Source organism: Sus scrofa, chromosome 18 (genome assembly GCF_054392235.1).
Source record: "Sus scrofa isolate SSC_HxYL_T2T_F1_AM1 chromosome 18, Sscrofa_HxYL_maternal_Yorkshire_Landrace_v2.0, whole genome shotgun sequence".
Classification (NCBI taxonomy): domain Eukaryota; kingdom Metazoa; phylum Chordata; class Mammalia; order Artiodactyla; family Suidae; genus Sus; species Sus scrofa.
This window is the reverse complement of record NC_139400.1, coordinates 51805315-51830516: the sequence shown is the minus strand read 5'-3', so window position 1 is coordinate 51830516 and position 25202 is coordinate 51805315. Positions and strand designations below refer to the sequence as shown.

The 25202-nt window shown below is 40.0% G+C and overlaps 1 protein-coding gene across 4 annotated transcripts in view; it reads left to right on the top strand.

The window, feature by feature from the left end:
- Positions 1-25202, top strand: part of PLEKHA8 (pleckstrin homology domain containing A8) — a 60102-nt gene that overhangs the window by 24113 nt on the left and 10787 nt on the right. For 3 of the 4 annotated variants that reach the window (XM_005673281.3, XM_085005626.1, XM_085005625.1), the window contains exons 5-13: positions 2905-3063; positions 4090-4130; positions 5559-5716; positions 7764-7917; positions 8321-8406; positions 11552-11610; positions 12052-12182; positions 12802-12872; positions 22952-23013. In XM_005673281.3, the coding sequence (XP_005673338.1) occupies positions 2905-3063; positions 4090-4130; positions 5559-5716; positions 7764-7917; positions 8321-8406; positions 11552-11610; positions 12052-12182; positions 12802-12872; positions 22952-23013 (921 nt within the window). Of the gene's footprint in view, positions 1-2904; positions 3064-4089; positions 4131-5558; positions 5717-7763; positions 7918-8320; positions 8407-11551; positions 11611-12051; positions 12183-12801; positions 12873-22951; positions 23014-23133; positions 24994-25202 lie in introns of those variants that run through there. The other variant, XM_013985757.3, reaches the window with a different exon arrangement.

Sequence of the window (25202 nt, the reverse complement as noted above, 5' to 3'; positions counted from 1 at the left end):
TCATTCAGCAAGCTGCCAATTATGTACCAGATACTGTGCTGGGAGAGGGAAAAGAGAGGGGTGCCAAAAACATTTTCAGTCCTGCTCTTGGGATGTTACAGCCCAGAGCAGTGATTCTCAAACCAGATCAGTTTTGCCCCTTAGGAGACATTAGCAAAGTCTGAAGACATTTTCTGGTTGTCACCACGGAGGAAGTGCTGTTGGCATCTAATGGGTAGTAGCCAGATGCTGCTTAATACCTGCAATGGACAAGAGAGCCACTCTCCCTCCATCCCTTACTCCACTAGTTAGCCATCCCCAAATGCCAGCGGTGCCAGGGTGGAGAAGCCCTGGTCTAGAGGGCAGGGAAAAAGTGAACACAGCAATTTTTAATTCAAAGAAGTGTTTCTAGTTAGTGCCTTGGGAACATGCTGATGAAACTGTGGTTGTGATATTGAGATTTATAAGAAGAAATATATGTTTGGTCTTCCTCTAGTTTTTGGCACTGAGCTCCTAAAAAAAAACCTTGAAATTTCCTGTGCTGCAAGTGACTAGATGTCCTGTTATGTTAACGAGGTGACATTAAGAAAGTACCTAAGGATGGGGGCTAATTGACAGTGAACCCAACCAAGTGATTAGAGGATTGGAAGGAGGGGAGAGGGGCTGAAGGTGGACCTCAGTCTCCATTGGCCAGTGATTTAATCAATCATGCTCACCTAATGAAGCTTCCATAACCCAAAGCATGGAGTTTGGTGAGCTCCTGAGTTGTTACGCACCCACTGGCTGGAGGAATGGCATGCTCGGGGAGTGCGGAAGCTCCAGGCCTCTTCCCACATGCCTTGCCCTGTGCATCTCTTCCATCTGGCTATTCGTGTTTATAATATACTATTAATCTAGTAAGGAAAGTGTTTCTCTTAAAAAAAAAAAAGTTTCTCTTAGTTCTGTGAGCTGCTCTAGCAAATTAATGAGATGCAAGGAGGGAGTCGTTGGAATCCTCAGTCTGTAGTGGGTGAGTCTGTAGCACAGGTGACAACTGGGACTTGCCATTGGTGTCTGAAGTGGGAGTGAGGAGCAGTCTTGTAGAACTGAGCACCTAACTGGTCAGATCTGATGCTATTTCCAGGTAGGTTGTGTCAGAATTTAGGACACCTAGCTGGTGTCTGAGAATTTCATGGTGGAGAGGAAAAAACCACACATTGTAATTGGTATCTGAATCAAAGTGGTTCACGACCAGCAACATCTAGCTTGTTAGAAATATGAAGTTGAAGAAAATATAAAGGCCACTGTTAAAAGAGCAAAATCCACCTGAGTAAAATTTAAAGCTCTTACTGGCTTTATTCAGTGATTCATGAGTCGGACAGCAGCCCATCTAGCAGATAGAAAGGAGCTGTACAAGGAAATGGATTTTTATGGACCAAAGTGAACAGGAACAGGGAAGTTATACTGAGCGTTTGTGGAATGGTTAAAGCACAGTTGCTTTTCTTATGTGGAGCAAAGGGGAGTCTTGGAGCTGGGTCAGTACTTGCACTGCGCTGGCAAGCACTGATTGGTTGGGCTAGGTCTGCCTTTTCTGGGAGAGTCCAGCACAGAAACTTGGTTCAGTTTTTGGTTTGTTGATGTGAGGCCTAGCATGAGTATCTCCATCTTTGGCCAGTCTGATAATTTTAACCCAGCTAACTAGCTACCATGTTCCTTAGGGGGTGACCTCAGTTTCCTAAACAACTTATTAATGTCAATATCAGAAGAAAAATACTTCGAGCAAGTGCAATAACTTGGAGGGAAAAAAGTGATTAGATGTTCAAGAGAAAACCTCTTAGACTCATCTGTAGTAAAAGCTAAAAAACCTATTCAGAAGGCAAACTGTGATTCGTGGTTTCTAATGCTTCATTTCTAGAGCCTCATTTTTACTCAGACAGTGTGTTACGTTTTCCCATTGATTCTAGTGTCTTCAGTTCATGTGATTCAGCTTCATGTCTGCCACCCCTTATAGTCTGGAAACCCCATGAAGGCTCAGTGCCCAGTACCTGACATAGTGCTGTCATATATTGTTGAAAAAAGCTGTTGCCTTCAGCTAGTGAGTGAGCCTGAAGGGCAGACTGAGGATAAGGCTTGTGTGTGATTAATAGATAAATTGGACTTGCTCAGTCTTTTTCTTTTATAACTGTTGCTGAAACTCGGCCTCTGTCCACTGGTGCTGAGTAGAAACATGGAGACAGTTTTGGGTAATGGAGGAAAAAAAATGGCTTTTATTGTTTTGCCAGGCAAAGGAGACCAGAGTAGACTAATGTCTTAAAGACTGTGTCCTCCATTGGGAAGAATTGCAGGAAGTTTTATAGTGAAAAGGAGAAAAACAGGATTCCAGATAAGAATCAGGGTTGAGGGCAAATATGCATTCTTCTTTCTTTGCGGGAATCTTTAGTTATGGAGGTTGGTGTCATGACGTCTCAGCATGATCCTAGTGGTCTTTTGGGTTATCATATATCGATTTTTCCTAAAATAAAAATACTTGCGCAAAGGCATATAGATCAGAGATTAGGGCGTTCTAGGAAAGTCCCTCCTCCCCCACAAAAAAACATGTGCTTTTAACCTTTGACCCACAGGCAGTAGTGCTCAGGGTACCTAAGCTGTAGGTCATGGGTGATTGTGTTTAGGGTGCAATTAAGCCAGGGAGAAGCACAAGGAAGGGCTCTAAGCTGTTTAATTTTAAACTAGTCATTTCTCAAAGAAGCACAAGGAATATAACTTTTCTCTTAGGTATATGAGGTGCCTGCATCCTAACTGATACACGTATTTGTCCAGCAAAGTAGATGGCACATTATTATTATTATTATTGTGTGGTAGATAAAAACCTCTAAGGACAGTCCTTATCTGGGCTTTTTCCTTTTTGACAAAGTAAAGGAGTTTTTCACTCTGGTTGTTTCATAGGAGGGAATTGATGTGGGAACTCTGCTGAAATCGACCTGCAATACTTTTCTGAAGACTTTGGAAGAATGCATGCAGATTGCAAATGCAGCCTTCACTTCTGAGCTGCTCTATCGTACTCCCCCAGGATCACCTCAGCTGGCCATGCTCAAGTCCAACAAGGTAACAATCCCACTTCAGAAGGGCATCCGGAAAAGTTAAGGAAGAGATGCACTGAGTTATATTCTCCATCACCCCTTGGTAACTGATGAAGACAGTTTGTAATGGACTTTCCTGTCTGTCCACTTTTATATCTGCCCTCAGTGTCTCACATCCAGTCAGTTTTTGTTAGCAGTTTTACCACCTGACGGTGTCTCTGATGTAACCAGCCTCTTCTCTCCAGTCTCCTTGTCCAGTGGCTCTTGCTGAGATTGACAGTAGCCTTCTAACTAGTTGCCTTCAGCCCCCACAACCCCCTGCCTCTTCCAGGCAGCCTGTGGTATTCCCTATTCGTATGCAGTGTAAAATTTGGACTCCTACCTAAACCTTTCAGTGGCTCCCTCATTGCCTAGAGGTTAAAGTCCAAACTTCTAGCCACTTCTCCCATGACCAGCCTCCTCTCTGTCACAACCTGGCTTGAATGTATCAACTGCTTGTAGCGCCCCTACTTCTTTGTGTCATTTCCCAGGGCCAAGAATGCCCTTCTCACCCATCTTTCTCTGGTTAGCTCTTACTCATCCTTCAAAATTTAATCTCCTTCCCTGAATCCCTTAGATGGGCTCCTCTGGGCACACCCCTCTTTTGGCCTTATTCTGTGTTGAAATTACCTTAAGGTCAAGAACCCCATAATGTTTATCTTCATACTTCCAGTGTTTAATACAGTGCTGTATTAGTTTGGTATGTATTACTGTTTAATGAGCGTAACTCTAATTACAAGAAAGCCAACCACCAAGGGTTTGAATATTGTAATTAGGCCCTTGAAAAACCATCTTCCTTTTTCTTAGAAGTTTGAGTTACCCTTATTTGAATAACTCTTAAAGACTGGTTGGGATCAAAGACTTCCTTCTTTTGGGAGAACCTAAAATTGTTCCTTGGGAGTGGGGCAGTGTATGTTATGATCATATTAATAACTTTCATATGTGATAAAACTCTACTTATGCTCTATTGGAAGTTTAACATGTAAACTTCATTTCTTTGCTTCTTTTAAAGATGAAACATCCTATTGTACCGATTCATAATTCATTGGAAAGGTACAGTAACATTTTTTTTTCTTCTTTCTAAAAATATAAGATAAGGATATCGGTATTCCTTTTTTTCTAAAGAAAAGTTTTATCATATGGTGGTTTTTCTGATGATTTGAGATGATACCAGAGGGTGACAGTAACTGATTTTCCTCTTTTGGGTGAGCCTAAAGCCATGCAGACCTTTGATTCGGCCCTGACTACTAGGAAGGATGTTTGTGTTTTCCCCAGGGTATGAACCTCACCCATCGAATGACTCTAGTAATTTCTGGTGTGCGAGTGTTAGTACTTCCTCTCTTGTGGAGGAACTGAACATTGATTGGTGTGCTTTTATCCAGAAAAGACAGTGCCGTTTTCTTTTGCTTAAAAATAAAACCCTTAGGTAGCTTTACAGGTTGGGAAAAGAACTTAATATCAAAATCTTGAACTGTTGAAGAAAATGACATATTTACACAGTTATGTTCCTATTATTTGGGGTCTTTGTTCAGTTATTATTTCATGGAGGCATTCACATATTTTGATAGTCCATGTATTTGTCCTTTCAGATTACTATTTAATATTTCATTTCTCTAAATAGTGTTGTTTGCCTCTTTAGTACAAGGATTCTTCTCCACTTTGGTTAATGCTTTTCTCCTGTTCCAAATATTTTTACTAGGAGCATCTTTTTAGATTTTTTTTTTCTTTTGAGGTATCTCATCAGTATACTCCTATATTTTTAATTGCCAAGTTGAAATACAGTGTTTCTTTTTAAAAAATGCTTTTCCTGGAGTCACCACATAGCTTGGACCTTTTCCCCTTTATTCTTATTAGAAGAAAATGTTACGATTGTCCCTTTAACAGACTCAGCTATTCCACTTGCATGTTACAATAGCATTTTCTGTTACCCAAAAGAGCAGCAAATCCTTGAGGTACCCTGTCCTCCTCGGTTTTTCCTGTCTTCCCGGACCACAGCTTGTGGCTTCTAGACAGCTCACTGCTAGGCAAACAAATGGAAGTGGCTGGTAATTTGAGAGCTGAAAAGAGAAAAAAAACCTCCCAGGGAGAAGCTGAGGAAAGTGAGAAAAGTGTAAAATGTGTGGTGGTACCTGTAGAAAAACTGATTGAAAACCAAAGAGCTGTCAATGCCTATTTCCTGTTGCTGGCGGGGAGCAGGACGGATGAGTCAGTTGAGGGTGCTGTGAAGAGCCTTGAGTGGCTCTTTGGTTTCTGAACTTCGGTCTGGAGACAAGCCTGCTCCCAACACAGGAAGATAACCGCCTGTGAGGCAGGCTGGTGAGAGCTTTGGCTTGATTTAACAAATCCGTCTGGTCATCAGTGTTGAATGGAATTGGTAATTGTGAACCCTTCCTCCATCTCTCAGAATAAGATCTAACTGTGCAGTCTATTTATGACCAAATAATTGGACTTTTTGGATTTTTTCCTTTTAAAAAATTTCAGGCAAATGGAATTAAACAGTTGTGAAAATGGATCTGTGAATATGGAAATAAACGATGATGAAGAAATCCTAATGAAAAACAAGAGCTCCTTATGTTTGAAACCTGCAGAAACAGATTGCAGCTTATCAAGTGAAGAAACTACAGACGATAATATAACAGGTAAAAACCAAAAAGGCCTGAAGCAAGGCATTGACTAAAGAATTTTGAGGGTTTGATTCATTATCCATGATGTGACACTTGATGGAGTGTGACCTCAAGACAGCATGCCAGCTAGCTCCTGAGGTTAGATAACACGGTCACTTGACAGCATTCTGCCGTCTCATCTGACCCCTGGTTGGAAAGGAACAGGGAAGAGGAATTTTCGCACTCACTGTTCTTAGCTGATGTTTATGGGCTTCTGTGAGCTGTAGCTGTCCCGGCTGACTTTTTAGAGAGTTATGACACTGGCCTTCCACTCTGAATTTCAAAGTCCTTGGAACATAGGCTCTGGGGTGAGACTTAAGAGTCTGGTCAAATTATGGGGGTTCACTTCCCATCCTCCTGGTTTCTGGTGAGGCCTGAGGGTCTCAGAATTCAGCAACCACCATCAGATTTTAAGCCAGTTTCCCAAATTTCAGGTAATAGCTTGTAGTTGAAAATGCTCCCTTTTGAATATACTAATTTCATTGGCTCTAACCACTAAAACTAACTTCAGATCAATCCATGACACCCATAATTGTGTTGTGTGTAAAATATATTTTGAAAATAATTTTTTTTTTAAAGTTTCATCTTCATCTCCTCTGGCGAGTTGAGGAAAAAGAAGATGCGTTTTCATAACTGCTCATCTGCAGCAAACAGTACATATGTTGCTAAAGTCTTATTCCTTGAGTAGATAATAAAGACAGAAGAAATTCTGTTAGAAGAGTCCTGTTATTTATTTGACCCAGTAATTTTCTTCTAGGAATTTGTCCTTAGGAAATAGTCAGACATAAGGACAAATATCTGTGGACAGGGATGTCCTTTATGACATTACAGTTAATTTTCATTATTATTCAAATACTGAATGTTGCTCCTAGGAGAAATACATGGCTAGGTTCGTACAAGCCTCTCTTCGCATTTTCAACAACTGATCAGTACATAATGTTGTTTTATGTGTGTTTCTTTCTAAAGATACCTTGTTTAATACCTATTGTTGATTCATTAACATCAAACCCATGGCCAACAGCACTATAACTCATGCTTGAATGAAGCTTGTCTTATATAAGCTTATATAACACATGGACTTTCTCCATAAGGCACATCACAGCTTTCTTGTGCTTAGGAATACAAGATAGCATTATCTTTGAAGGTCCTTTTAAACAGCAAAATCAACAACAAAATGCAAAAACATGGCACTAAATAAACACATTTGTGCACACTATGAAGGTTGGAACAAGAAGGCAGACATCACCGTGTTTGACATCAGCTGGGAACACTTGTATCAAGTAATTCAAATGTTTTCACCAGTCTGCACATGTCCGCAAATGACTGCAGAAGTGCCACAAATGGAGTTCCCCTTGTAGCTCAGTGGTAACAACCTGACTAGTATCCGTGAGGCTATGTATGGGTTCAGTCCCTGGCCTTGCTCAGTGGGTTAAGGATCCAGCATTGCTGTGAGCAGTGGTATAGGTCACAGATGTGGCTCGAATCTGGCATTGCTGTGGCTGTGGTGTAGGTTAGCAGCTGCAGCTCCGATTTGACCCCTAGCCTGGGAGCTTCCACATGCTGCAGGTATGGACCGAAAAAGACAAAAAAAAAAAAAAAAAAAGCCACAAGTATTGATTGACTAGTATTACAAATAAACTTCAGCAAGTAGGGAAATCCACAAATACAGAATGCACTAATAATGGGGATCCACTCTATTTGTATTATTAACATTTTAGAAACCACCCAGATGCCCTCCCTATAAGCATGATGCAGTGTTGCATGACCACTAAAATCATGTTTTTGAAGGGTATTGAATGACAGTGAAAATATTCATGATACACCATTCTGTGAAAACAAGCAGGATGAAACTCGGCCTCTGTTTAAACCCAGTTTTATTTGTGTGTGTGTAAGTATGGTGTTTCACTGATTTTTCTTTCTGGACACTTTTCTGTGTTAGAAATGTCTAACAGTGAATGTATATTTTAATCTTTATAATAAACGAATAGGTTAGTAACAAGTATCTTCTACTTTGCGGTCCAAGGTGAAATGATGAAGGAAGATGGAGAGGAAAACCTGGGAAATCATGACAGCAGCTTGGTGCAGCCTGAATCACACTCCTCACGCAGCTCTCCAGAACCCCACTGGGAAGAAGGCCAAGAAGTTATCCCAACTTTCTTTAGTACCATGAACACCAGGTATTCTGTACTCTAAAATCACTGACAGTTGGATACCAGCTTTCCTTCTGCAACGTCAGTCCTGGTGTTCCTTTCAGCTGGTGGTATGTTCTAACAGTAGAGAATGTGGCATTCCAAGTGTCCGCTTTCCTCTCTTCACCTTGTCTGAAGCAGTGGATCAGAAGGAGTTGGATTGTCAGAGTATACCTCTTGACAAATTTTAGCTTGTGTTGGTGGATTATCTTTAGAAAATGATTTTATTAGACCGTATGATAATGGAAAAAATCACTGGGGCATACTTGTGAAATCAGGCTAAAGGATTTGACCCACAAAGGGGCAGTTATTTTACAGCTACCTCCAAACTGCAGAGGATGCTGATGTTGTATTTTTAATCTTTCCTCCTCTGTATCACCAAATTGTTTAGCTTTAGTGACATTGAACTTCTGGAAGACAGTGGCATTCCCACAGAAGCATTCTTAGCATCATGTTATGCTGTGGTTCCAGTATTAGGTAAGATTGCTGGATTTGCCTTAAATGTATAAGTATCTAGAATCTGTTACACTGCAGTTATTTTTTAGTAGAAATATCCTGAACTATGAGATGACACTTCTTACCCACCTCTTCCACATGCGGTTAGAACTGTGTGATCTTAATCATTGCTGCATATTTCCGTTTCATCTCTGACTGTGATTAAATAGCAATCTCAGCGTTGTTTAATGAAAAAGGGGGAATTCTGTTTTCTAGAAATCATACTTAAGAGCCAAAGTGAACGTAGTTGAACAGATCTTCAAGTACTATGAAAAAAAAATTTCACCAGCTAAAACTTTTTTTTTGAGATTTTTAAGAATTATGTATATAAATTTAAATTACTTTTTATGGAGTCAGTAACACCAGGAATTGCTAGTGTATTGAAATTTGCTATATAATTCTTTTAGCTATGTATCTTTTTTTAAATGGAGGTATACTTTGCATAGAACTTAATTATTAAGACTCAGTGAGTTTTGACAAATGCGTCTACCTGTGTAGTCCACACCTCTATCAAGACAGAGAATGTTTTCATCACCCTAGAATGTTCCCTGTACCAGTCAGTCCCCAACCTATCACCCAGCCCAAGGCCACCATACTGATTTCTGTCACCATAGATTCATTTTGCCTGTTTTAAAATTTCATATAGATGGAGTCATGTAAGGTACTCTTTTGTGTCTGGCTTTTCCTCCCAGTATGTTTTCTTCATCTTTGTTACATGCTTTGGTAGCTCATTCCTTTTTCCTGCTGATTAGTATTCTTTTAAGTGATTATACTGCAGTTTGTTTATTCATTCTTCTACTGATAGACATTTGTGTAGTTTCTTGTTTGGAGCTATTTTAAGTAAAATTACTTGAAGATTTTTGTGTCTGTGGTACATATTTTCATTTTTCTTGAGTAAATACTTAGTGGAATTGTTGATTTATATGTTTATGTATTTAATTTCATAAAAAGTGCTTACACCTTGTGCATTTCCAACAGCAGTGTATGAGTATTCTGGTTGCTTCATATTCTCACTAGCACTTGCTGGTGTCAGTATATTTGATTTTGGCCATTCCTGTGTGTTTGGTGGTATCTTGTTGTGACTTTAATTTGCATTTCCCTGATGACTAATGATGTTGAGTACTTTTTCATACAATTATTGGCCATTGCTATCTCTTCCATTGTGAAATCTGTTCAAATCTTTAATCCATTTTTAAAAGTTGGCTAATTTTCTCTTTATTATAGAGTTGCAATAGTTCTTCGTATGTTCTGAATAACATTTCATTGTAGACATACTTGCTCTGAGTATTTTCCCCCAGACTATGGCTTGCTCATGTATTTTCTTAATGATGTCTTTTGAAGAGCAGCGTTTTTAATTTTCATTAAATCCAATTTATCTATTTTATTTCTTTTGTAGTTAATGCTTTCAGTGTCCTAAGAAATCTTTGCTATCCCCAAGGTCATGAAGATAGTCTCCTGTGTTGTCGTCTATACTCTTTAGCTTTGATTTTGTGTTTATATTAATGATTCATCTTGAATTAATTCTTGTATGTGGTGTGAGGTAAGGGTTGGGATTCTTTTCTTTTTTTCCATATATATGGTTGTTTAAGAACCATTTGTTGAAAAAGCATCTTTTCCCTTTTACATTAATTTGGCAGCTTTTTGAAAACTAAGTGACCCTATAAATGTGGGTCTGTTTCTGGACTGTCTTCTGTTTTAATGATCTGTTGGTTTTTCCTTATCCTGATAGTACAGTATCTTAATTATTGTGCCTCTATAGTAAGGCTAAAAATCAGCCTTGGAATATAAGTCTTCCAATTGTGTTCCTTTTTTCCAAGATGTTTTGGCAATTCTGGCTCCTTTATATGTCCATATAAATTTTAACTTTTCAGTTTCTATTAAATAGCCTGTTAAGATTTTAATTAAGATTACGTTGAATCTGTAAACTAATTGGTAGGACGTTGACGTCTTAAACAGCATCGAGTCTTCAGCTCATGGGTGTGCTGTTACAGCTCTCTATTTACCGAGGTCGTCTTTAACCACATTTTACAGAGGGTGGAGGTCCTGTACATCTATTGTTAGGAATAAATTTGGGGATTTTATAGTTTTCTTATGCTATCATAAAAAAGTATTTCATTTTCCAATTGTTCATTAATAGCATATAGATGCAGTTGACTTTTGTACATTGAATTGTTTTTTTACAATCATGAATGAGTTAATTTTACAAAATGTAATTTTTATATTTATTGAAATTGTTATGTTTTTTCCCTGTATACTTCATTAGTGTAATAAATTACATCATTTGGGTGTATTTAAGCCTGCAGTGGATTTCTCCCTTCTTGCTATTTATTTTCTGTTTTTCTCATCTGTTCTTTGTTCCTTTCTTTATTCCTTTCTTGATTTCTAGCCAATTTATCAGTTATTTTTTTAGTATTCTATTTTATTTCTTCTTTTGACTTTTTAGCTCCTTATCTTTGTTTCTGTCTTTCTTTTGGTTAAGTCATGTATTTTTTAGAATTTTGTTAAATTTTCTCTTTGTACCCTTTTGTGTTAGTTTTTAGTTGCCCTATGCCGCAAAAATATTCAAGCTACATATGTAATTTAAAATTTTCTAGCAAGCACATTAAAATAGTAAAGCAAAACAGATAAAACTAATTTTAATAATGTATTTTATCTAACTTGGTATATCCAAAATATCATCTCAACATGGAATCAATGTAAACGAGTCAGTAATGAGATAATTTTGTTTTTTGGCACTAAGTCTTTGAAATCTGGTATGTGTTTACACTAACAGAACATTTCAGTTTGGAATAGGGTACATTGCACGTGCTCAGTAGCCACACATCTAGTGGCTACCATATTGGACAATGCAGCCCTAAGGATTACAATATGCATTCAGACTTATAAAGTTATCTTCACCTGCCCCTAGGGCTGTATTATAGTTACTCACTTGAGAGCAGACTAGTAGAAGAAAGCAGTAACGGTGTCCTAGAAAGCTTTCAAGCTTATGTTTAGAAAGTGATTTAAAAGCAAAAAATTAAAGTTTGTGGGGGGTAGTAAATCTGTTTAATTCATTGTTGCTATAAAACTTATTTTCCACTTGAAAAAAAATCCCTTCTTCAAAGATGTTTTCATTCTTTTCTTGTAGACAAACTTGGCCCCACGGTGTTTGCTCCTGTTAAAATGGATCTAGTTGGAAATATTAAGGTGAATATACTGGCTTATCTTTGTGTCCCTGTATATTTAGAGGGAGGAGTTGCATGAAATCTCATTCAGAGACAAATAACTCTTGACTTTTTTACTCAGCATGAAAAGCACAGGCCAGCCGTAAGAACATTTCTCACAGAAAAAAATACTTTAACAACAGTGCTTTTAAACCCTTAGAATATTTAATTCTAGCATAAGCCTCATAAAAACTTGCAAACAAATAAAACCCATTACTTTGAAACCATAAGGAAGGTGACAGAGACTTTTTTTTTTTTTGGCCGAGCCCACAGCATGTGGAAGTTTCCAGGCCAGCAATTGAATCTGCATACAGCAGTGACCCAAGCCACAGTAGTGACAACATCAGATCCTTATCCTTTAGCCACCGGGGAAGTCCAGCTTTAACATTTTTAACCTAAGATTGTTTCCCTCCTTTTCTTGCAGAAGGTAAATCAGAAGTATATTACCAACAAGGAAGAGTTTACCACCCTCCAAAAGATAGTGCTGCATGAAGTGGAAGCCGACGTAGCCCAGGTTCGGAACTCAGCTACAGAAGCCCTCTTGTGGCTGAAGAGGTAAGGCAGCTGGGGTGGGGCAGCAGTTAAAATCCCGCTTAGTTGAAATGTTGCCTCCAAAATCAATTGCTATACAAAGGAGACTGCTTTTGAGGGACAGCTGTAACTCAGCTGTATAAAGACCTAGTGAATAGAGCACCACCTTTTTTTTTGCCTCCATCTTGATGGTGAGAAGCATTGTTAATAGAATATATAAGATTGGTATCATAAAAGACAATGCAGTTGATTGGTTTGTCTTTAAGTCAGTGGATCACAAACTTTAGTGGCACCACAATCACCTGGAGGGCTTATTTGAAAAAAACAGAAATTGCGCCACTCGAAACTCAGAGTTTCTAAGTCAGTAAATCTGGAATGAGGCTTCCCAATTTTGCATTTCTGACAAGTTCCCAGGTGATGCTAAAGCCTCTGGTCCTGGGACTACATTTTGAAAACCACTGTTTTGGTATTTCAGATAAGAAAGGTCTAGAGAAAGCTAAAGGGAAATGACAGGGAAGAAACTCAGAGAGGACTGCTATGTGACTTGACCTAAGATACTCTTAAAAAGAAGCTAATGTCATTTCTATATACCCATTTAATATGAGTGAATTTTGAAAATTATGTTTCTTCTTTTTTGTTTTAGAGGTCTCAAATTTTTGAAGGGCTTTTTGACAGAAGTGAAAAATGGAGAAAAGGACATCCAGACAGCCCTGAGTGAGTGTTCTTTACATGTTGATTGGTTGATTGACTGCAGTGTGAAATGGAGACCCCTGGTGGAGGAGACAGGGTCTGCTTTTCAAGACTTGATTTTTTTTCTACTTCATTCTTACTAATGTTTATTATGATGATGATGTTTCGTATATGCTTTGTTAAAAAAGAACCCTGAGATAGTGACCTAGTAATCTAGATCTAACTTATTAAAAATCAGTATATCTTTAAAAAAGAGCTAAATTAATAGCGAGCTCTCTCTTAATCTTAATAGGAAAACCTACTATTTTTAAGACATTAGTTCTTCCTAAATTATACTGTGTAGTTCTCTAAAATCAATATCCAAATGGAAGCTAGTTTTGGAGGCAGTAAAAGGGAGGGGGATCCCTGGGAATCTGCTCTGAAGTGAAAGGAAGGGTTGGGCATCATCCCGTGCTCCTCAGGTTGAAACTAGGATGAAGGCCTTGGTCAAAGGAGATGGCCCTCTGTCTCTAGCACTTAATGCAGCGCCTGGAATGTTGAAGGTGCTTATTAATAAACATGGGTGGGTGGGTGGAGGGATGCATGGTTCATTGCATCTGTCAGGCCATTTTTGGAAAACATTGAGGACTTGGAAGCGTCCTTGTGGTGCTCCTAACAAAGTGACTGAGCTCTCACTTAGGAAATCCTTCCAGGATGAGCATTGAGGCACTGGCGGGTGCGTGGGTGGGAATGAAATTCCATGTGTTTTGAAGCCCTGTATTGTTATGTTGTAGAGAAGCACATGGTCACACTCGAAGCAGCCGTGATTATAAATAGTGAAGTGAATGAATTAGATGCTTCTGTTGGGAAGGAGGAGCCAGTGTTCACAGCAGAATTTTATCAGGGTCAGGGGTGGGTTCTTCCTTTTGTCTGTCCTCCCTCTGGGTCATGAGCCCTGAGGGATCCTGCCCTCTCATGATTTTCTCAGGCTTCCCTGTCTGGAAACTAGCTGAAGTGCCATGAAACAATAAAAGGTGTTATTTCTGTAATACTGTATTAAAAATTCAGACAACCTAGTCCTCACATCAGTCTATTTTTATAAGTTAGGTGATTGAAATTCTGCAAGATTTAGAGATATGCTAAGACCACAAAAGATCTGGAGCAGTGTCACTTTGGGATCCCTGCTTCCAGAGCCTTCATTTCTTCCACAAAAGTCTCTACCATCCCTGAGCTGCCTGCATTTTGGAGTTTCTCATCCATCCCTGAGTTTCCAGGGCAGTGTCAGTTATATTCTGCCCTTTGTGTCCTGATTTCAGGACTCAAAGTTAGACTCACCGTGACTGTTAGGACCCGCTGAAGCATCTACCAAACTTTACGGCTTTGTGGAGAGATTAAGATCTTGGCCTCTCAGGTTTCACCAGCGAATGGTATTGTGCCCTTAAGCAATTGACTGAACTTTTCTCTGCCTCTGTTTCCTCATCTATAAAATGGGAGTGATGATTTGATTTCCCTAATAAGATTGTTGTAAAGATTAAATAGGTTTATGCATGTGGAAAGTTTAGAAAACTGGTTCATGGAGTTCCCATCGTGGCACGGTGGAAATGAATCTGACTGGGAACCATGAGGTTGTGGGTTCAATCCCTGGCCTCACTCCGTGGGTTAAGGATCTGGCGTTGCCAAGAGCTGTGGTGTAGGTCGCAGATGTGGCTCAGATCTGGCATTGCTGTGGCTCTGGCGTAGGCTGACAGCAGTAACTCCGATTAGACCCCTAGCCTGGGAACCTCCATATGCTGCAGATGCAGCCCTAGAAAGGCAAAAAAGACAAAAAAAAATAAAGAATGCCTTGTCTGAAATCCATTCAGTGTATGGATCTGTGCAACAGTGGTGAGACACATGGAAAAGAAGCAAGAGCAATTAAAAAAAAAATTGGTTCATAATAAGCACTTAATAGAAGTTAGCTTCTATTATTGTTTGTATTTTTATCATGACATACAAAGTTAATAACCTGGCAGAAAATGGGGCTTATTTGTCCCGAATCACAAATGGAGAGTTTGCAAAGCTCAGTTGCCTAGGCCAAATTTTCTGTCCAGACTAACTTCTTAATATGAGAAAGTTCCATTGGAGGAAGACTCTGCCCCTTGCAGGAAATGCAGATGATATGGGATTCAGCACTCTGTGCCTGGCGGACTCCACATTACACAGGATGCTGTTGCTGTGTAGTGGCTGTCTGTGTGAGGGGAAGTGGGGGATGCTAATCTCGTGACTCTTCTAGTGGAGCTGGGATGGACTAGAACCCAGCCACTAGCAGCCAAAAAGAAAAGCTTTGTCTCTTGGAGGTAGAGGAAGTTGAGGATATAACCTTTCTGCCCTTCCCTCATCCCTCATTCTGCTCCTTTTCCTCCCCTCCCTTTTACATAATTTGGGAACTGGGCCTAGAGATGTTGACATTGTGAAAAGAGAGGCAGCTCGAAGGGTGAATGCTGCTTCAGAACTGAAATAATCACAGCCAGTCTCAGCTTCTCCTTCCCTCTCTTCCCCTGTGGACTGTTTCAGCAGAAAGGAAAAGGGACCATACATTTGAGATTTTCATCCTGACGCTCAGCCTTTGCTCAGAACTTTTCATGATTTAAATCACCTTTGCTTGTAGAGATTCCCAGTTTCCTGCTACTGTTCAGTGTAGAGAGATAACACTCCCCTAACCAACCCCCTCCGGACAGACACAGCAAGCTCTGTGCAAACAAATAGTTTTATGAGAAATGTTTACACATTAACTGTTCAGAACCCATATGCTCCTTGATGCATATTCCTTCTGGATTAATGGCTTCTTTTTTCTCATTTTGAAATCATAGGCTTTATAAGCAGAACTGATATATTGTCTAAAATGAGGGAGCTTGGGTATGTAGGTAAAAGAGAGGGTATGTGCAATTTCTGTGCTATCTTATAGGCAGATTAGCTGCATTTAATTCTAAAATTGAGTGAGTTATTGTAATTACCGCTACCATTTATGGAGTACCCAGTGTTGGCATGACACTAGGTTCTCTGTAAACATTTCATTTAATCTTCTGAGTACGCCCCTTTTACAGTGAGTAAACTGAGGTTTAGAGAGGATAAGTACCTTCCCTAGGGTCTCAGATGTAGATCAGTGGTTCTCAGAGTGGGAAGAGGACAGCAACATCTTTACCACCTGGAAACTTATTAGAAGTGCAGACAACTAGGTCCCACCTGCCACCAGCTGACTCAGAAACTCCCAAGGTGGGGCCAGTGATGCATGTGTTCACACGTCATCCCTGTGAATCTAATCCATGCTCAAGTTTGAGACCCATTCATCTAGAGCTGGGGTGTTGAAGCTCACCTGTCACTAGGCTACATTTTGATTATTTGGGAATTTTGACTGTGTCTAAGTGATTATTTAATAAGCAGAAATAAAGGTGCTAAAATTAATTAGCCATAGCATCAGTTAATTCTGCCTCTTTTTCATTATGATTGGCTGGTTCTCCAATGCCTGAAAGCTTTTCCTAGCCTAGGAATAGCAAGACAGGTAGCCGGGATGAATGAAGGATAAACCTTTTGTGGCACTCCCAAATTTGAACACATTGCTGAAGAAAGCATGCTATACATGCTCATAAAACTTGTATAGTCTTAGTGGCTCGGGAGATGATATGTAAAAGTCCTCAATGACACAGTGGAAGCCTTGACATCTATGAACTGGCTGGAAGATGCATGTATCGTCATTGTATTGCTGCAGTTCTGTGACCTAGAATGAGTTTTCAACATCTGGAAGGAGACCTTGGGCTTTATACTGCCCCCTTTGGCATTTGAGCCATCACTTGGATCCCCTATAATGATGAGCAGAGGGGAAATTTTGGGAGTTCTCACGCCAAGAGCTGCTCTGAACTCTTGGTGTCCTCTGACATTCTCTAGACATCATTCTAAGGCAAGAGTTGGGTAACAAGGCAGATATGTTTAATGGTCCACACTGTAGCTGAGGCCCTCCATTTGTAGATGCCACATCAAAAAGAGCCTTTGGAAAGCATCCTTCTAAGTGAAGGGAAGAAAAATTGCTCTGCCATTTCATGCACCATTGTATTAAATGTTATATGCTCAGCATTACTCCCATAGTGGGCTGGCATGTGGCCACATCCCTCACCTCAGAATGATTCCATAAATGTCAGGTAAGCATTAACCTAACCAAGATCTCTAGCACAGAATGGGGAAAAAACTGTAAAGGATGCTCAGTTATGTATTTAATATGAAAGGCTTTCACAAACGAGAGTTGTATGAGAGATACAATGTCAGGCTCATAATCAGATATTCTGCATCAAATCCTAACCTGAGTAATTACCTTGACCGCAACTCCTGGGCAGTGTGAATCAGGTCGTGCCCTCTCCAGGGCTCTTCACAGCATGAGCCTGTAGCTCTGGGTACTTGTTTCATCTCTGTCAACTGGTTATTGAGTTGGCTTTTCTCCATACAGTTCATTTATCCATATAGCTTAGTCACTATAAAGAATTTGGGGTACTTTCCAAATAGGTGGGTTTTTAAATTATATCAAACATTTACCATTTAACCAAATAAATACAATGCCACCTACCACCTTGTGACCCTATTACTTCCAAAGAAGATCTTCATCCTGAATTGGTAGTTTATCATTATAATAATGAGTGGTTTTATGCTTTTACTGTATATTTATTTGTCCACAAAGTATCTAGTAATACAGTGCATGTTTTAAACTCAGGTACGTGGTGTCACATTATACACAGACTTCTGTTTTCATTCGGTATTTTCAGGTTTATTCATTGCTTATTCACTTTCAAACTTGTTGCTGATTGTTGCCTTAGGACTCCCTAGTTTATTTGCAGGGCTGAGATGATTGACACTTCCTGAGCTTAGTGAATGATTGATTCCATGTTTCTGGCTTTGCTTGTTTACTTCCCAAGCTCTCTGCTAAAACTTAGCTTTGCATCTCTCCTTTGTCCTCTCTACACCCTAAAGTAACTTTACAAATTCTTACCAATTGTAGATTTACAGTAAGAGAAACACTGTCTTATATTCTGTTCCTGGACAGAATAGTTATCCACCAGCAAGAATGGAAAAGTTGCTCTCATTTAGATGCTGTAACAGGTTGAGGCATCATCTCTAAATACCTCACAGCAAGTTTCTGACTAACCAGTAAAGAAATCAGATCTGGGTTGTGTCCATAAATAGAATTTTTCCAGTTTTGTTCAAGAAATGGCTGAGAGAAGGCATGTTTTTCATGTTTGTTATTTTGTTTTATCACAGAGAATAAACATTAGTTTTTGTTCAGTGGTTTAATGTGACATGAATGAGCCAAGTTCTCATTGCTTTTAACTTTGTGACCTTGGGCAAAAAACTATCTCTCTGAGTCTTCTGTTTTTTTATTTGTAAAAGGGAGAAAATTCAGCAAAGTGATTCTTAAATACTTCCTAGTCAGAAATTTTGACTCAGTTTTTGAGGAACTGACACATCTCGAAGAACTGGGAGAAGGGTATCATTTATGTCTTTCAGAGGCCAAAAATACTTCCAGATTATAGAACATGCATTATGATAATGAATGGGTATTATGGTGAAGATTAATGTATTTCATTATCTAATCTTCTGTGGGTAACCAAAATAGGGGTCAGGCTTAGACTTCATCTTATATTAATGCAGTCTTGCATAGCAGGGATATTTACAGGCCTAGAAGTCAACTAAGGACTATGGGCAAGTCTTTTTCTTTTTTCTTTTTTTTTTTTCCTTTCCTTTCCTTTCCTTTTCTTTCAGTGAATTTTATTTATTGCATTTATTTATATATTTATGTATTTTAGTGCTGCACATGCGGTATATGAAAGTTTCCAGGCTAGGGGTCGAATTGGAGCTGCAGCTGCTGGCCTCTGCCACAGCCACAGCAATGCATGATCCAAGCCATATCTGCAACCTACACCACAGCTCAGTGCAACGCTGGATCCTTAACCCACGGAACGAGGCCAGGGATCAAAACCGCATCTTCATGGATACTAGTCGGGTTCATTACCGCTTCGCCAAAACAGGGAACTCCCTATTTGTTGCTTTTAAGTTGCAGCAGTGTTCTTCCTAGGCTTAAGTCAGGACCCAGCCTAAATTCTCAGCCTACTCTTCTCCTGTTAGACTATCTGGCCCACATTTTGCCCAGTGAGCCTCTTTGGCAAGGCGCAGGCGCAGCAAAGACCACCTGCCTCCTCTAGAAGAGCCCAATGAGGGCCACAGGTCATGCGGCTGTATAAACACTTCGCCTTCCTTAGACCAGGCTGCTCCTCTTATTTGGACATACAGCGTCCTTGTTTTCTTGGTGTCCCATAGAAAGGGCATGGAGAAGGGTTTCTGGGCTTTTTTTTGAATAGCTGACTTCACTGGCAAAGCGTAGGAAAGGTATAAACTCCCTGCACTTGGGGTAACCCTGGCTTCAGAGCCCGATGAACAGGCAGTTTGTCTGCCAGGTGAGTTCTGGAGCCAAAGGCACAAACAGGACGGCAGTGAGCAATTGTTTGTTGCATACCATGAAGAAATGTGGATCTCTTTTTATTTTCCTCCTGTAACTCTAAATCAGAATGATTATCACTTTTAGTAAAAGAAAACACTACTATCTGCATAGGAAAAAAGGCTTAAGAGACTAGACCTTCTGAATGCCCTCTACGGTTATCTTCGGGAGGCATGACTAGGGGTTTCTTTAGCGTTTCCCTTTTTGCATTTTCCATATTTTTAACAATGAACATGCATTATTTATGAAATCAGAAAAAAAAGCAGGAAGTGTTATATATATTTTTTAACTACCACTGTGCCTCTGGTGGAAAGTTTAGAACTCTTGACCTGGCATAAAAAGGTCTTCACACTTTGGCCCTAGGCCCAGTGATCTTCAGCCCTAGTGAACTGCTCCCCCTTCAGGCCACCATCTCTCACAGCTCCATGAAGCTTCCTCTGTCTGCAGTCCTGGTCACTACCCTCCGCTCTGCCCTGCCCAGCCTTTGAGACTCCTTGGAAAATTCTCTCTGTCCACATGCTCCCAGGCTGGATTCATCTCTCTTCCTATTCCTGGAGTACTGGATTCAGATCTCTGTTATAGCAGTTGACAATTTGCATGATGATGATTTGTTAAAGGCTGGCTCTCTTATAAATAAGACCATGAATTTCCTGAAGATAGGAGTTTGAGTTTAAATCAGGCCAAGATCCCTGCTGCCTTGCACAGTGAGGGGTGTATGGTAGACTCTCACCAAGTTCTGGTTGAATGCAGCAGCTGTTCCATTGTGGACGTCCACCAGCAGATTGTAATGGAACTGGGTTTCATCTCTATTTTTAATGGCACTTACCTTACCTGGATTAGGATCACAAGAAAGAAAGCATTCCCACTGTCTTGCCTCTGTGAGTCACCTCAGGATGCCTTCCTTGGACGTGTGCACTATCATGCCAGCCCACATGGCTCTGTAGACAGTTGGAAAGTTGATTGTTTTGCTGATTTACCTCAGAGGCTCTGCCTGGTATTTTCTGCCTACCTATGCACTTGGTGTGCTAGCAACCCTTTCTCCACCAAGGTCTTATATACCATCCAAAATGTCCCTGATAACATGCCCATAGAGAACCAAATAGATTTTATTTATTTATTTATTTATTTATTTGGTCTTTTTGCTATTTTCTGGGCCGCTCCCGCGGCATATGGAGGTTCCCAGGCTAGGGGTCCAATCGGAGCTATAGCCGCCGGCCTACGCCAGAGCCACAGCAACGCGGGATCTGAGCCGCGTCTGCGACCTACACCACAGCTCACGGCAACGCCGGATCATTAACCCACTGAGCAAGGGCAGGGACCGAACCCGCAACCTCATGGTTCCTAGTCGGATTCGTTAACCACTGCGCCACGACGGGAACTCCTCAAATAGATTTTAAAATGTGGGTTAAATAGGAGTTCCCATTGTGGCTCAGTGGTTAACGAATCTGACTAGGAACCATGAGGTTGCGGGTTCCATCCCTGGCCTTGCTCAGTGGGTTAAGGATCTGGCATTGCCGTGAGCTGTGGTGTAGGTCGCAGATATGGCTCGGATCTGGTGTTGCTGTGGCTCTGGCATAGACTGGCGGCTACAGCTTCGATTAGACCCCTAGCCTGGGAACCTCCACATGCCTCGGGAGCTGCCCCAGAAAAAAGACCAAAAAAAAAAAAAAATGTGACTTAAATAGAAGATTTGTATCTTTGACGATACCTTAGTATACTCAGACTCTTCAGAGAAAAAAAGATTAATCTTGCGTTCTCCTTTCACCTGTTTCAAAGAGTCCTTTCTACACTTGAATCTGTTGACTTTTATCGTTTCCACTTTAGCTTCGCCACACTGGGTGCTGGCATTTCAACCTTTCCTAAAACTTTAGATACCAGAGAATCTGCTTTTATTAGAGATGTACAATCTTCTTTTAGACGAAATATAATCTGTTTTATGCAAACTTGAGTTCTATAAAATTGATAGTATGGTATGCTAAAAGTATTAATAAAGCCACACACAAATTTTAAAAATAGAACTTGACAAGAATTATATCATTTCAAAGCTAGAGGGCTTAAAAAATTGTAGACTGTGTTTAAGTTACAACCACATGGCAGCACCCTTTTGCTCACTAAAATGCAGCTAGATACCTGATGTCCTTTGGTGGTATTCTGTGAACCACACTGCTTTTTACTGCATAGGAACTTAAGGTTGTGGTTTTGGTGTCTCTTTTTTTTTTTGTTATTTTAATAGCTGCTCTTGTGATAATTTAAAATATCTTCATATCATCTTACTGTATTGCCCAAACATTGATTAAATGGCGGTGGTACTTGTACCAGTGCTGAAACTAGCTCACGAAAATGAATAGGTTTTGAAATAAAATTTAGATGTGGTAAAAAATAATGAAGGTCAAACAACCCCCATGGTATTCCGTGCTGTAATTTAGGAATGCGAGCACTCTGTAGGCCGTTGGAGACGATGCTGAGAAAATAAAACGCAGCCCTGAAATAAATACATTGTGTGATGATGTAGTTTTGTCTCCTGAGACTGCGTTTACTCCTATGGGAAAACCAGCTTTGAATTTTGCATATATTGAATTATTCAGAGCCTTCAGGAACACATCCATTGCGTAAAGTGTAGTCATCTCGTTCTTCAGATTTTTTTGTAATTAAAATTATTATATAGCAGCTTTTAAATCTCCTTTCAAAACACATTGGGACAGGAGTTCCCGTCGTGTCGTGGCTCAGTGGTTAATGAACCTGACCAGGATCCATGAGGACGTGGGTTCCGTCACTGGCCTCACTCAGTGGGTTAAGGGTCCGGCATTGCCGTGAGCTGTGGTGTAGGTCGCAGACACGGCTCTGCTCCCACATGGCTGTGGCCAGCAGCGACAGCCACAGTTCAGCCCCTGGCCTGGGAACCTCCATGTGCCACGAGCATGGCCCTAAAAAGACAAAAAAATAAAACCACATTGGGACAAAACCAGATTTTTATCTTTAAAGTCTGGAATATGAATGACTTTTTATTACTAGGCCTCACCAATTACCAATATCTAGCTTAGTAACGTGAAGCCATTCTTTCCAATTAATAGTTTTAAAAGTTTCCAGCTTTCATACTGTATATCCAGGGTCAGAGGGACAAACATTTGACATCCCAAAAAAGAATGTTAGAATTGAAGAGACCTTAGAGATCATTTTACAAAGGGAGAAACAAATGGTTGGAGAGGTCAGCTGAGGGACTGGCTCGGGCTCATTCAGCATTTCAAAGAATTGCATTTCTATATTTTTACAGTGTATTTTTAATTGTATTTAGTCTCTATTTTCCAATATGCTTTCCTCCTTCTTTACTTCCTTATATACATTGAATTTTCCAACCATGATAATAAGCTGAAGTTCAGATATTTTGACATAGAGTACAAGTGGAAATACCAGTTGTTCTTTTTTAAAAAAATCTATATGACCTTTTTTCCTACTCAGGACTTCTGGGGTATACAATCTTGTAGTTCAACTTTTTCCATAAGTTTTTAATCCAATAGGAATGTGCTACTACATACATTCGAAAGAGCATGATATGAATAGCACATCAAATTCTGATGAAATTGTTCCTCATGGAGTTTTTCTTCTTTTCAAGATAATGCGTATGGTAAAACATTACGGCAGCACCATGGCTGGGTAGTTCGAGGGGTTTTTGCGGTAAGTATTCCTTTTGCCTCCTAATATTCTGATGGTCGCAGGGAGGTGTTTTGTGTGTCTGATGTTTCTGTTTGCTTTGTGTTTGTGAATAAGAACAAAATGTTGCTTATTCCACTTCAGTCTGTAGGTCTTTGCTGTGTGGAAGTGCTGGCAATAAAAAGTGAGAAAAGACTGTTAGAGTGTGCATCACTCTGTCTCGTTCCAGCGACCCTGTGAAGAGTTGTCTCAGAAGTGATTGCCTTTCGGATAGGCGGTAGAGCGTGTCATCGCAGAGACAGGTGGCAGCAGGCTGCCAGATGCTCACCATCGAGGGGAAACCAGCAGTGGTTTCAAACCCGTAGCTCCCTCTGCTGCCTGTTACAGTCAGTTCTCTTAATTCTCAGACTTGTCAATTTTTTTTTTCTAAACGAGTTTTACTTTTGAGCCTTAACTGACCTGGGTTGCCAGTGGCTAGGACAAGAAATCTCTTCTTACCCGGTTATTTTATATGTGGAGGTGTTCGTGTTCATATATTTTGGCTTCTGTTACCTGCCACTCCTTCCGTCCCTGCACGACCTAGGAAGGACCCACAGCTGGAAATCATAGTCCCCTGGACAAATCACGTAGCCCGCTTTGTAAGATAACAGGAGTGGATGGCTCCTTTATGTCAGCAGTAATACGCTGAGTCTCCTGGCTGGTCAGAGGTCAGCCTTAGTCAGATGCAGCCATGAGAAGACAGTCTCACGTTAATGGTGCAATAGGAAATGTCATAGAATGTGAGTGTTCTTTGGAAGGTCAGGGATTAAAACTAGTCTTGCAGATGATGTCTTGTATTACATTAAAGCAGGGGAGATAGCATTTGCCTAAGGTAAGAACTGTTCAGGTCATGATTTGTTAGGAGACAGGTAAAGAAAGTGGGAAGAATTTGCCGTGGAATAAATCAAATTTTAGTGAAAAATGAGACATTTTTGAAAGCATAGAGATGACTAGCTCTATGTCCCGTGTTCACTGGAATAGGAGCCAGACCATTTGCAGCCACAAACTGCTCACACTTAACCTTCAATGCATGGTTAATAACACAGTGATAGCTACTGTATGGCTCTCGGACACTCACTGTGTGTCAGGCACTGTGCCAGGTACTTCTGTGTTTATTATCTTTGGTAATCCTCAGGATTAACTCCCAACTCTTCTGCAAGTTCAGAACTAAGTCCAATCCCAAAGTGAGGCAGTGGCAGAACCCAGGTCTAAATGCAGATCTGCTGTCTCCAAGGCTCATCCCACACGTAACAGCTCTCCACAGGGAAGACAGAGTAATTGAGATGCTGCTAGTGAGAAATTAGACAAAAGATGCTGCTGCAGTCTGTCTCCCTGTGATATGTGATTGCCTGCTACCCGGGTTCCCTTAGTGAGATGATAAAGCACGAAAGCATTTGAGTTGCACTGCTTGTAAGAAACATAACTGTGGCTGGGTTGTTTTTTTCCTACTACAGAAGGCAGAGTTTAATCCCAAAAAATTGATGATTCAAGAGATGTTACCAACAAGAATGCAGTTATAGCAGAAAATCTATCATAACCACAAATCTTCAAAAGGACATTTTAACATAGGATTTTCCCCAGTATGTAGTAATTTAGACTCATTGTACAAATTTTTTAGAAACTCTGGAAGAATAGATAGGGTAAAAATTAAAATTGTCCACATTCCCATCATTCTGTAGAAACCATTTTTAACATTCTTTACAGATAAACATTATTTTCCATCATGTTTATCATAGGACATTAAATATAGTTTCCCATTTTTAACATTTTTGGGTTTTACCTTCTTAGCTATTGTTTTCGTATACTTTCACATATTCTTTTCAATACTATTCTATTTCATTTTACATATTTATATAAATATATATCTATAGATGTTTGGTTTTTGTTTTTATATCTACATATTTGTATTATATAATTATATTTATTTTGTATACTTATTCTGTATATGCATACAATTTTTTGACATTTGGCTGATTGTATAATTTTATATTTTCTCTCACTTTTTTTGTCTTTTTTTTTTTTTTTTTTTTTGTTGTTGTTGTTGCTATTTCTTGGGCCGCTTCCGCGGCATATGGGGGTTCCCAGGCTAGGGGTCCAATCGGAGCTGTAGCCACCGGCCTACGCCAGAGCCACAGCAACGCGGGATCCGAGCCGCGTCTGCAACCTACACCACA